At 40.9% G+C, this 13,471-nt stretch overlaps 1 protein-coding gene across 2 annotated transcripts in view; it reads right to left on the bottom strand.

The window, feature by feature from the left end:
• The window catches only part of SECISBP2L (SECIS binding protein 2 like), a 111,251-nt gene extending 98,489 nt beyond the window's left edge, over positions 1-12,762 (bottom strand). The window contains exon 1 of one of the 2 annotated variants that reach the window (XM_029574945.1): positions 12,483-12,762. In XM_029574945.1, the coding sequence (XP_029430805.1) occupies positions 12,483-12,500 (18 nt within the window). In that variant the 5' untranslated portion in view covers positions 12,501-12,762. The remainder of the gene's footprint in view (positions 1-12,482) is intronic. The other variant, XM_029574946.1, reaches the window with a different exon arrangement.
• Positions 12,763-13,471: the final 709 nt, after the last annotated feature.

Below are 13,471 nucleotides of genomic sequence, written 5' to 3' on the forward strand. Positions count from 1 at the left end.
TTTCAGTACATGGCTCAAAACCTGGTGTAAGGAAGAAGATTTTGGATATATTGGAGGCTGGGGCTGCATATGGAACAGTAAAAGGCTATATGGTAAATATGGCCTACATCTGTCCATTGCAGGAAGAAGGATCATAAATGCAAAGTTCAGATATTTCATAATGTATTTAACCTAGAGGACGGGATGGCAGAAGAAAGTTGGAATGATGCCCCTGACATGTACAGAAGTGGGTGGAGAAATTAACAAAAATCAGTTCAATAATCCACTTTTAAATAAAAGGGCAAGCCAAGTGAGGAAAGCTGGAAAACTATGAGTACAAATGCTCATAGTCTGAGCAATAAAACTCAAGGCCTGCATGCCCTAATAGTGGAGGCAGACTTGGATACTGTTGCTATTACAGAGATATGGTTCAGAAACTCTTAGGAATGGGATATGGCCATATCAGGCTATATCCTTTTGAAGAAGGACAGAGATGACAGGAATGAAGGAGAAGTAGTTCTTTATGTCAAAAACAATATTCAAGCAACTGAAATGCAGGAGGCATGGGGAAAGAAGTGTTGTGGGCTTTCTTCTAAAAAGACGATGGTACTTCCATTTACACCGGTGTAGTCTACTAGTCTCCGAATCAAAACAGAAGAACTGGACAGAGATGTGGCTGAAGAAATCCAAAGGTGGGAAGGAAGGGAGACGTTGCTCGTTGGAGATTTTAATATGCAGGATGTGGATTGGAGTATACCTGCTTTGGATTCTGCAAGAAGTAGAGAGCTTTTGGATGCCCTTCAAGGGGTTCTGTTCTGACAAATGGTAATGAAACCCATGAGAGGATGAGCAATGCTGGACCTGGTGCTCATAAATGGAGACAGTATCTCTAATGTCTGGATAGGTGCCCACCTGGGTACCAGTGACCATCAAAAATTATGGTCTGATATAACAGCCAAGAGAGAGAGGAGTCACATGAAGATCAAAGTCCTGGATTTCAAAGATACTGACACTAGTAAAACTGTAAAATACCATGAGGAAGAGCTAGAAGGATGGAATGAGATGGATGAAGTGGAACAACAGTGGGCCAAATTAAAAGGAATTATAACAAAGGCAACAAACCTTCATGTAAAAAAAGTAAATAAGAAAAAGCAAACAGATTGTTTTCCAAGGAGGTGGCCAAGAAAGTAAAGACAAAAAGATCAGCATTCAAAAGTACATAGGAACTAAAAAAGAGAAACAAAGGGAAGATTGATTTATTTATTAAAAACTTACACGGATCACCTGGAAAAGAACAACCTGCTATTCCCGTCCCAATTCGGCTTTCGGAAATTTTTCAACACCGAAACTCTACTTCTCTCTCACTGACACCCTCCTCTTAGGATTAGACAAGGGCCAATCTTTCATCCTTGCTCTACTTGACATCTCATCAGCTTTTGACACCATCAACCATAACATCTTAATAGACAGACTCTCAGAAATCGGCATCAAAGGAACAGCCCTGAACTGGTTTAAATCTTACCTCCACAATAGAAGCTACAAGGTTAATATTGGCAGCAAAGAATCTAACCCCATAAACCTCACACGTGGAGTACCCCAAGGCTCTTCCCTCTCCCCCACGCTATTCAATATCTATCTCCTACCCCTCTGCAAACTCCTCGCTGACTTAGACCTTACTCATTACATATACGCAGACGATGTCCAAATAGTCATCCCCATAACAGAATCACTCCCCAAATCCCTTAAGATCTGGGATAACTGCCTTTCCTCAATTAATCACCTCCTCACCAGCCTCAATCTCGCCCTCAACACAACCAAAACAGAACTCCTCTTCATCTCTCCAGACCATCACAACGGTCCTCAATCCGACTCACCAGCAGCTAAGGTCCAACATGTCAGAGACCTAGGAGTCACTTTAGACAATCACCTAAACCTAAGAAAATGTATAAATGCTACCACGAAAGAATGTTTCCACAAACTACACGTTCTAAAAAAAACTAAGACCACTTCTCCATCCCTATGACTTTCGCTCAGTCCTCCAGACCTTACTTTTTACCAAAATTGACTATTGCAACACCCTCCTCCTAGGCCTTCCCGCTACCTCGATCAAACCGCTCCTAATGCTCCAGAACATGGTGGCCAGAATCCTCACCAACTCCCGTAGAAGAGATCACATTACCCCCATACTCATGGACCTTCACTGGCTCCCTATACGCTTTAGAATCCTTCACAAGTCTCTTACTATCATCCATAAAACCCTGTATAACCCAGACATCCATTGGCTGAATAACTCCCTGCAATATCACACCTCAAACAGACCCATGAGATCGGCGTATAAAGGAATCCTCTGCATTCCTCCCCCCAAACTTATCCATCACATTGCCATGAGAGAATGGGCCCTTTCCATCCTTGACCAGCAATTTGGAACTCAATGCCTGCTCACCTGCGCCAAGAACACTGTACCCATACCTTTAAAAAAAAAAACCTTAAAACTTGGCTTTTTTTCACAAGCCTTTACCTAATCCCGCAGCCCCTAGATCTCAGCCCCCCACCCGCTGCTCCTTCTATGGGTACTACTAAATACAAGTTACTGCTTCGATATATACTGTACATATTGTAAATAATTTTCATATATTGTTATATTTCTTATACAATTGTAAACTTTTGTTACCATATCTTTCCTGGTACCTGACTCTTCTACTCTAGCCCTGTCTCCCAGTTCAGCTCCCTTACGTTATATGTAACTTCGCATTTCCTTAGTTAATGGTTTCCCCAGTTCTATGTAAACCGATGTGATATTTCCTTGAATGTCGGTATAGAAAAGTTTTAAATAAATAAATACCACTTATCGATTTCTAAGTGGTTTACAATAACAATATTCATAATTAAAACAGGTAACAAATAATAAACATGATACAAAAATAATCAGACAATAAAAATATGGATCATAAAAACTCAATGCTGCCTAGGCGTCTACAGCTGTACATTTCTGTTAATTAACACCACTTTCATTTTACAATTTGTAATGATTATAAAGATTAACTAAGAAATGGGTAAATTAAAGGCTTAATTGAAAAAAAGATTTTATCAATTTTCAACATTTTGTGATCAAGATTTCTTTTTTTTATATCTAAGGGTAAAAGATTATCTGGTGAAGCTGAAGGAGACGAGGAAAAATCAGGACAGAGAAAGTGTGAGTGGAAGAAAGGATTGTAAAAGAAAAAGCAGGTGACAAAGCATTTTTCAGATATAATGGAAAAAGGCCAGAAGGCCAGAGGTAGCATCATAAGAATGAAAAGAGTCATAGGAGCAAAGTGTGGAGAAAAATGAAGAAACAGCAGAATAACCAGTTCAGTGTTCACTAAGGAAGATCTTGGAGAAAGACTGATGCTGGCAGACAATGAGAGGGCATCGATGAGAGGGAAGTAGATACATCTCCATTTGCAGAAGAGAGTGTTTGAGTGGAATTAGCAAAACTGAATGTGGATAAGACCAAAGGGCTGGATGAGATACATTCCAGGATACTAAGAGAGCTCAGAGAAGTGTTGGTGAGTCCACTCAAGGACCTGTTCAGTAGATCCTTGGAGATTGGAGTAGTGCCACAAGACTGGAGAAGGGCACTTGTAGTCCTGCTTCACAAACATGTTAACAGGGAGGAGGCTGGAAACTAAAGATCAGCAGAGCCGGTGCTTGGGGTGGGTGTGCTAGGCAGTTGCCTGGGGCACCATGAGCTGAAGGGCATCCTGGGCACTACCAGCATCACACATCCCGTGGTGGCATGACCACAGTAGATCCCATTCTGCCACAGCCAATAAGTGGCCCGGTTGGCCATGGCAGATCCCATTCCACTACTTGGATTTCAACAAGGTTTTTTATAAGGTCCCACATAAGATGCTCATGAATAAAATGAGAAGCCTAGGAGCGGATCCCAGGGCAATGGAACGGATTGCAAATTGGCAGACTAACAAATGTCAGTGAGTAGAGGTAAATGGAACCTATGCTGAAGATCAAAAAGTGTAAGTTCCTCAAGGATTGGTTCTGGGACCAGAAGCGCCACAATCTTCCTGGTCCAGTAATTGTTCTCCAGAGGAGTCCCCTCGCAGCTCCATGGGCATCCCTTCTGACCTACCTCCAAAGCCGCTGAATCAAGCATCTCCACTAGAGGATTTAACATACTCCAAATTTGTGGAGAAGATATAATACAGATTTGAGCACTGTTCCCATCTTCTCCACAAATTTGAAGTATGTTAAATCCTCTAGTGGAGATGATGATTCAGCTAGAGAACGAGTACTGAACCAGGAAGATTGTGGAGAGTGAGAAGGACTGACTACCGCTGAGGAAACTGAAGTAGGTGAAAGTCATTTACTGGCGGAAGACAATTGCGGGGCACATGGCATACTTTCTGAGGTGAAAAGGGAATGATTGGGTAGACCTGCAGAAATGTCAGCTGTTCTAAGGAGGTGAAAAACCCATGTACTATATTCAATATATGCTGCATGGCTTGTTGAGACCTCTATGCTGGCATTAGTGACAGGGAGTCTTCTTCTGACAATAGAACAGATTCATGCTCTGTTACTGGTGGAAGACTGGATGGTAATGAAAGAATGGGGCATACCGAATCTAGAGACAGTAAGTTGTCACCCTGGATCAGAAGTTGGGAGACTGACAAGGCTCTGGTGATGGGGGCCGCGAGCTGTAGTATGGCCTCTGCCAGAGAAGCGCCATATGCTGCATATAGTTGCGTAGGAATAGCAGCTTTCAAAATCTCCTGCACATAACATTCTCCAGGACAGACTGGAAGTCCTGGAAAATATGGGTCTCCATCTCTGCACCTCCTAGAAGGTTGTAGAGTGAGGTGATAAGAGGGAGAGGTTTACACTGACATCTGAAATGATATGGAGAATCTCCAGTGCTGTATGTGTCAGGTGAATTGATTCAGTGATGCTGTGCATCGAAACTTGTGTTGAGGTTAACATTTGATGTATCAAGTGTTCAATATGAATTGTGTGGACAACCTGCATGGAGAAAGCATTAATTGCTTCAACGCAGCATGCATCGAAAGTCTCGATGCATCTGTCTTCGGGGCCTTCGAAGCCCCGTGTGCCCAAGTACCCTGATTTCTCATGTGTTGGCAAGGCTGATGCAGCGCTTATTTTGGTGATTTCGATGCTCCGTGCATTGATTGCTTTGATGATGCCAATGCATATTTTTTTGCGACCTCTTTTACTCAATGCTGCATCAATGATTTTCTCTTTTTAGATGGCACTGGGGCTGATTGCACCATGCAACAAGGAGTCACAGTGCTTTGCCTTAGAAGGCACTCTGACCAACTCTGCGGACTTATATTGACTAGGGCTCGATGTGCCACGGACAGTCCAGTATGAGTCATCACAGTGTGATGAAGTAGTACCAGAGGATCTACTGCGGCTGGTCTTTAAGAAAGGGGAAGAATGATAAGTTCTAGAAGCTGATCTGCTCTTGTTCCTGGACCTCAAACTGGTTATCTTGGCTGCTCTTGACTGTAGGAATCTTAGGGATATCAGACCACACGCAGGGTTAATTAGTTGTTACTCTTTCAAAACGTATGATGACAAGGGGCCACACAATGAAGTTACTAGGTAATACATTTAAAACTAATAAAAGAAAATATTTTTTTAACTCAATGCTTAATTAAGCTCTGGAATTCGTTGCCAGAGGATATCGTGAAAGCTATTAGTGTAGCTGCATTTAAAAAAGGTTTGGACAAGTTCCTGGAGGAAAAAATCCATTAACCATTATTAAGGCGGAGTTGCAGAAATTCACTGCTTATTCTTGGGATAAGCAGCTTGGAATCAATTTACCCCTTACTGCCAGGTATTTGTGACATGGCTTGGCCACTATTGGAAACAGGATATTGGGCTTGATAGCCTTTGGTCTGACTCAGTATAGCAAGTCTTACGTCTTTATGGTCTTGCCCCAGGCAGAGATATCGTAGTTTGTGGTCATCTGTGACAGACATCTGGCCACAGGCGAGCAGGATTTAAAGCCGCTAATGGTTTTCTTGGAGGCCATTGGAGAGGTTCCTCACAGAACTTCCCCGCTCTCTATCTTTTTTTTTTTATATGAAGCAAGTAGCACTGAAAAGTGCTACTGTGGTTCACTAGAATCAGAGGGGTATCAAAAATAGACTAAGGAGAAAATTTTGAGAGAGAAAGACAGATAAGCTGCCCGTGCAAAGCATGGACTAAAATCAGACTGAGAAGATTCTGAGGCAATGCCGGCACAGAAACTTCTGCACACGCTCAGCAGAGCTCAAAGCTCTATTAGCTTGGAGAGATGGTTCCATTCAGTGCCCCATGATGATGTTGCCCACAGATCATTGCTAATTCAGCCCTGCTTATCAATGGAAAAAACTTTGGGTCATAACATGAAACTCTAAGAAGAAAACTCAGGAATAATGTCATAAAATATATTTCTTATAAGAAAATAATCCTCCCTTGATCAACAAATCAAAAGGTTATTGCAAAAAAACATTACAAAATCTAATAGATTCAATAATCCACTCATTTAATTTTTAGAATCCCAGTTACCATATGTATATTTTTATTTTCACTTCACGGACCTTCATAACACCCCGTGGATAGAGAACACTATTACTCAATATTTTGCCGCTTCGGGGTCATCTTTAAGCATCGGTCCAACAGTCCATAGTCCATTCTAAAAATTAAATGAGAGTGGATTATTGAATCTATTAGATTTTGTAATCAACATAAAATATTTCTTCACAGAAAGGGTATTGGATACATGGAATGCCCTCCCAGAAGAAATGGTGAAGTCAAGGTACAGAGGATACCTAGTGACTAAAGAATGGAAATGAAGAAACTGGATAACCTCTGTTACACCTAAAGTTAATATTACTGCATGGAGTGTGCACTTGCTATCCTAGGTAACTTGCTGGGCAGACTGGATGGACAATTTTGATCTTGATTTGCCGTCATTAAATATGTTACTATGTAAGGCCAAAAATAACATCAGCAAAGGCAGCTAGTGCCGACTTCAAATCCCTGATCCTCAGTGTATTTATTTATTAATATTTATGCAGGTGTCTGCCTCACTGCAGTTTCTACTAATATGTACGACAGAGGGAAAGAGAAGGGACGCCTTACACAGCTTATGACAGAGGAGAAGAAGATAAATATAGATTCCCACTTTCCATTCAGTTTTACCACAAGTCAACAAACAAAAAAAAAAATAAGGTGACATTTATTGGACTAACAATACATTTTTGGACTAGCTTTCGGAAGCTCCTTATATATTTTTTTTGTTTTCTGTCCTTAATATCCATACCTTCAAGTGGACTAAAACAGCAATCACACTCCTTTAGGCACAAAAACACTCTTTTGAATATACTGCTCAACAGATCAACTCCTTAGCTTTTGCACTAAACACTCCAGAGAAAATCTGGGTTACAATCCCTAGATGGTGAAATTTTCAAAAAATAAAACAAACACCCTGAAGTATAAATAATCTGACTCCTTTCCATATATGTAAGGTTTAGAAGATTATATATCATTTGTATTTATGTTTTGTATTATAACACAAATCTCCATATGTAATAAAAATACAACAGAGGCCAGTCTAATGGCTTAATAGCAGTACTGTGAACTGCCATGTAGAAGGTCCCCATTCCAACCTCAAATAGGTTCTTCCTCACTCTCAGCTCAGCTGAGGTTGGGGATGCTGGAGATGCCACATTCAAAATCCCTGGGGTGGGACAGGGAGTTAAAGGTGACACCTGTGACTCAATTTAGAGCCCAAGTTACAGCAATGACCAAACTAAGAATAATAAGAGAAGGGACTATTACAGAGTGTTATGGCAAATGAAACCTACTCTGAAGAGAGAACCATGTTAAGTGGAGTGTCACAGGGACCAGTTCTATTCCATATCTTTGTGAGCAACATTACAGAAGGAATAGAAGGTAAAGTTTGTCTATTTGTGGATGATACTAAGATCTGCAACAGAGTAGACAAGCCTGACGGATTAGAGAGAACGAAAAGTGATGTAAGAAAGTTTGAAGAGTGGTTGAAGATTTGGCAGCTAAGAAGAGCAGAGTCATGCATCTGGGATGTGGTAATCCAAAAGAGCTGTATGTTTTGGGGGGTGAAAGACTGATGTGCATGGACCACGAGAGGGATCTTGGCGTAATAATGTCTGGCGATCTGAAGATGGTGAAGCAATGTGACAAGACAATAGCTAAAGCCAGAAGAATGCTGAGCTGCATAGAGAGAGGAATAACAAGTAAGTAAAAGGAGGTGATAAATGCCCTTGAACAGGTCCTTGGTGAAGCCTCACCTCGAGTTTTTTATTCAGTTATGGAATCCAAATCTCATAAAGGATAGAGACAGGATGGAGATGGTCAGAGAAGATTGACCAAAATGGTATGGGGTCAGTATCGGAAGACTTATGAGGAAAGGCTAAAGGATCTAAATACGTATACCCTGGAAGAGAAAAGGTGCAGGGGAGATATAATACAAACCTTCAGACACCTGAAAGGTTTTAATGATGCACAAACTTTGAACCTTTTCCACTGGAAAGGAAACAGTAGAACTAGGGGTCACGAAAAAGCATTCCAGGAGAAACTACTCAGAACCAAGGTCAGGAAATATTTCTTCACGGAGAGGGTGGTGGATGCCTGGAATGCCCTTCCACAGGAGGTGGTGAAAAACAAAAACAGTCAAAGAATTCAAAGGGGTATGGGATAAACCCTGGAATCCTAAAGGCTAGAGAATGGAAATGGAGGAAAGCGTGCATGGAGGTAACTCGCTGGTGCAGCGATTATTACCCTTAACCAATAAGCCTTAACACTTTTGATGCTCTCAGCTTCAACAGCAGGGGGAATAGGGGAATTGGATTTAAACAACCACCAACGAGGGCTCTGACCTTTATGGTTGGGGAACTGATAAGTAGAGCTAACCTACACAGAGCAGCAGTTATTACCCTTAACAGAAGGCATGGAATTATTATCCATAATCAATAAGCCTTGATGCTTTTGATGCAACTGCAATATTGCTTTCCGCTTTGATAGCGGTGAGGAGGGGGGAGGGGAAAGAGAAATTGGATTCAGACGACAACCCATATGAGCCCTGATTTTTACGGTTCGAGGTACTAATACATAGATATAAGGGGAAAAAAAGCATTGGACTACTTCTATGGCCAAGTCCATGAGTAAAGCACATCGAGCAGCACTGTCTGAATTTTCAAGAAGGCTCATCACCCAGTAAAACTATTGCTAGCAGTAAATTTATGGGTTATCATATGGCTTGGGGATAACTGCAAAGAGCAGCAGTTGCTGCCCTTAAGAGATACATGGGGGTAACCTCACGGTGCTGCAGATACTACCTTAAGCTTCCATTTGGTCCTTTCTGCTGTCCTTATTATATTGCTATGTTACAATAAGGGAAAAAATCCCTGGACAGTTGTGAATGAAGGCTTATGGTGCCAGAATCACAGCAATGGATCTAACTGAGCTGGAAGAAAAAAGGGGAATGGAAGAACTACCATGCCAGAAAATACAACAAAACAATATTCTATTTGCCAAATGGTACCTTTCACAAGGACCCAATTCATACACTAACTTTACTAAAAATTACCCTGTAAACACTGTTACATATTTTGAAAAAAAATAATAAAATACTATTTTCAGTTTCTATTTATAAAGATGCATGTGCCTTTTTTTGCTCTTTATATTTCCCATATTCATGGCCCCACAGTAATTAATAGAATTTTTGTTGGTAGTGATACCAGAAGATGGTGTTCATAAGTTTTGAGACCTCACACACATAAGAATAAAGCCTGTGGGGGTCTCGTAAACTCATGTATTACAACATCTTTCTTGTTGGTTCGCTTCTCAGCTTCTTTACGGTTAAGATCCAAGTGCAAGGTCTGAAGTAAAAGCTGAGGACAGTCTCTTCTTAGCCTTTTTGCTGAGACTGGGAACCTATACAATATGGTGGCAGATTGGGGGGGGGGGGGAGGGAGTTTAATGTCCTGACACTTATCTTATTAGGAACATGATGATGTAACAACCATTGCCAAAGCAGGATTAAGCCTCCCACTAAAAAAAACAAAAACTTTTTTTTCATCCTTGTGCTTTTACAAATTCCAGTTCTGAGTATGTGAAAGAATCAGCATCTGATTAGATCCATCTATTTACAGTTTCAGATGGTATTGCAAAAATTGCTTCTGGTCTGTCTAGCTGGACAGCATATTTGTCATTCTTCTGAGTGCATGTCAAAAGACATACACCTTTGATGACTCGGTTTCCATGGTTGGGAAATGAATTTTTGAAACAGACATGCTGTCTGTGATTTCAAAAAACAAACTATAATTGATGATTTTTTGTTGAATTGAAAATTTCAGCTGGTTTGATAATGAAAGTATCTCTGAAAATTTGGTGCAACCTTTTTTTCTTTTTTGTTCAGTACTTTGCCAATAATACTTAACTTTTAAAATGTAATAAGGTTTTATTTGCTGTTCTATGTTAAAATTGTCATATGTTTTTAACTTTCAACCCATATGAAACCCTTATGGTGTAACTATTCTTAGTATCAATGCTGATTTTTAGACAAAGGACAGCAATTGTTGCATTTTTATGGTAGACCTTAAGTTACAGCAAAGAATTTTTTTTTTATAGTTAAACATACAGTGCTACAACTGTAGGAGAAGACTGATCAGCCTGCCCCTACCAGTGTCATCTCTTGTCTATGCAGCTGTTTGTGATTACAGTAGCTATTTTACTGAAAAACAAAGACTCATTTCAGTGTATGTAAAATGTCTTTGAAGAATAGCAATTGTTGTACAGTAAAATATAAACGTTTTCTTCACAGGCAGAGTTACTAGTACTCTATACCACATGTTCAGAGCAATGCTAAAATATTTAAACCATATCTGCATTGTTTATACTAATAATTCCTCCGTTATCTCAAGCCTTTCCTTCCTTCCAGCAGCCTTTGCTTCCAAGTTTAATTTCCCTGTTAAATGTAACTTTGTTTTTTCATGCTCAACCTATTGTTTTTGGTTACTGTTCTTGGTTCAGTTCCCCAATTCGATGTAAACCGATCTGATATGGTCTCTACCATGAAGGTCGGTATAGAAAAGTGTTAAATAAATAAATAAAATATTTAAACCATATCTAAACCATACTTAAACATATCTAATACAAATAAAAATAACTATTTCCTTTCATTGGTCTTATCTATCGCTCTTGAAACATCAGCTCTTGGAAAACATTTACATTATGATGAATAATTCTGACAGACTTCCTCAAAAGAGCTTTTGTTTACTGAAAGTATGCAATACATGACTTGTTACCGTCGCCTTTTATTAAAATACCTCAAAGTAGCATATGACTACTTGGAATTTAAAAGAACACCTGTGTCTATTGTTTTGAGAATTTCAATGTTTTATTCTTTCTGTACAATTGCATTTTACAGATTCCATGTTATAGACAGTAAAAGTCATGCTACCTTTATTAATTTCTTTTCTTTTTAATTCCTTCAAAAGGACAAGAAAATATTTGAATAGATCGTCTTACAATTTTCAAATTACTTTAGTTGAGTCACAAATTTATCAACAAAAGCTCAGAGATGTACAAATAGAAAAATTAAAGCATCAATAAATTGTTGATGAATTACAAACTAAATTCATGGGAGATAAAACATAGCAGTACAGAAAATAATTTATTATGTAACGGTAACCAAATAAGAACATAAGAAAATGACATACTGGGTCAGACCAAGGGTCCATCAAGCCCAGCATCCTGTTTCCAACAGTGGCCAATCCAGGCCATAAGAACCTGGCAAGTACCCAAAAACTAAGTCTATTCCATGTTACCATTGCTAATGGCAGTGGCTATTCTCTAAGTGAACTTAGTAGCAGGTAATGGACTTCTCCTCCAAGAACTTATCCAATCCTTTTTTAAACACCGCTATACTGACTGCACTAACCACATCCTCTGGCAACAAATAAAGAAAGAAATTAAGTTACTTCTATTAAGATTAAGTAGTCTACCCTTTAAACTCGACGCACAACACAATCTTCAAATAAAATAATTTACAGACTCTGAGCACTCACAAAACAGGTTACAGCTCCGCTTTGTAGAACCTAACCACATGTGGGGTGTACTTGAATCTGCTCTCACAGGGGGTCTAAGCAAACAATTCGAAAAACCCCAAGCTGCTGGAAATGATGATGCAACGCGCGAGCAGCGCAACAGGGCTGTCAGGGCAGCTCGGCCGTACACTTCCGCCTGAAGAGAGGCGGCTTCAGCCGCTTAACAGCACCAAAACAAGCCAAGGGGGCTGGGGCGAGCTCAGGCCACAGGCCGGCGGGGCTTTATTACCCAGGCAGGGCCTTTCTACTCCACCTCGACCCGAAAAAAGCCACCGATCCCATTCTCCATCTCCCGCCCTGGCCCCTTAGCGTCGGCCGGGGAAAGGGGAGGGGGCGCCGCCTCTCGGGTACCTGCTCGTCCTTTTCCATGGCGTCCCTAGGCGGGAAGGGGCCTTTAGTGTCCGCGGCAGCGCAGAGCAGCTTCCGCCATTCTGCCCGGGCTCGACGGCTCCGGCTGCACACACCCAGCTCGCGGCTGCACCCGGCTCCCTGCCAGCACTGAGGGGCTGGAGTGCGGCGGGGAGGGGGGAGGGGAGAGGGCGGCCCAGAGCACCGACTCAGCTGCGACGGAAGCCGCCGGCGCTCAATCCACTGACGCTACGCTCGCGACACGCACTCTCACGTCCACAGCGTTACTGCCCGGCAGCCATTGCCTCTTACATGTTGTAGTAAACTCACTGCGTTATGCAAGAAAAACAAATTTTCCCAAAGTATAACCTCTGGGCTAGTGTCCCAACGACCACAGTTTAAGCTTAAGCTGGTAAAACTTCCTCTCCTGATGTCCAAGATTCCCTGAAGTGTAGGAATATTTCCAGGGTCCGGAGTGTTGTTGAATTCACGTTTTAAGCATTAGAGTCTGTTGTATATAGCAGTAATAATCACGCTGAATACCCAACGTTACTTTCAGTGTAACTTTACTGATTAAAGATGGAAAACTGATGAAAGTGTATTATTCCTTGCCTGATTACAGTCCATTTACATTGTTGATTTCCAATAAATCTGACTTCTGACTTTAAATGAATGTACATTATTACAGTTGATCTCTTATTTGATTTTTCCAGTTATGAAGTCCTTTCCAAAATATGGTGTATAGTTGTCTCAAATCCAGTTTATAGAAACATAGAAATGACGGCAGAAGAAGACCAAATGGCCCATCCAGTCTGCCCAGCAAGCTTCACACATTTTGTCTCTCATACTTATCTGTTTCTCTTAGCTCTTGGTTCTATTTCCCTTCCACCCCCACCTTTAATGTAGAGAGCAGTGATGGAGCTGCATCCAAGTGAAATATCTAGCTTGATTAGTTAGGGGTAGTAGGGGTAGTAACCGCCGCAATAAGCAAG

The sequence above is a fragment of the Rhinatrema bivittatum genome, chromosome 13, assembly GCF_901001135.1.
Source record: "Rhinatrema bivittatum chromosome 13, aRhiBiv1.1, whole genome shotgun sequence".
In the NCBI taxonomy this organism is placed as follows: domain Eukaryota; kingdom Metazoa; phylum Chordata; class Amphibia; order Gymnophiona; family Rhinatrematidae; genus Rhinatrema; species Rhinatrema bivittatum.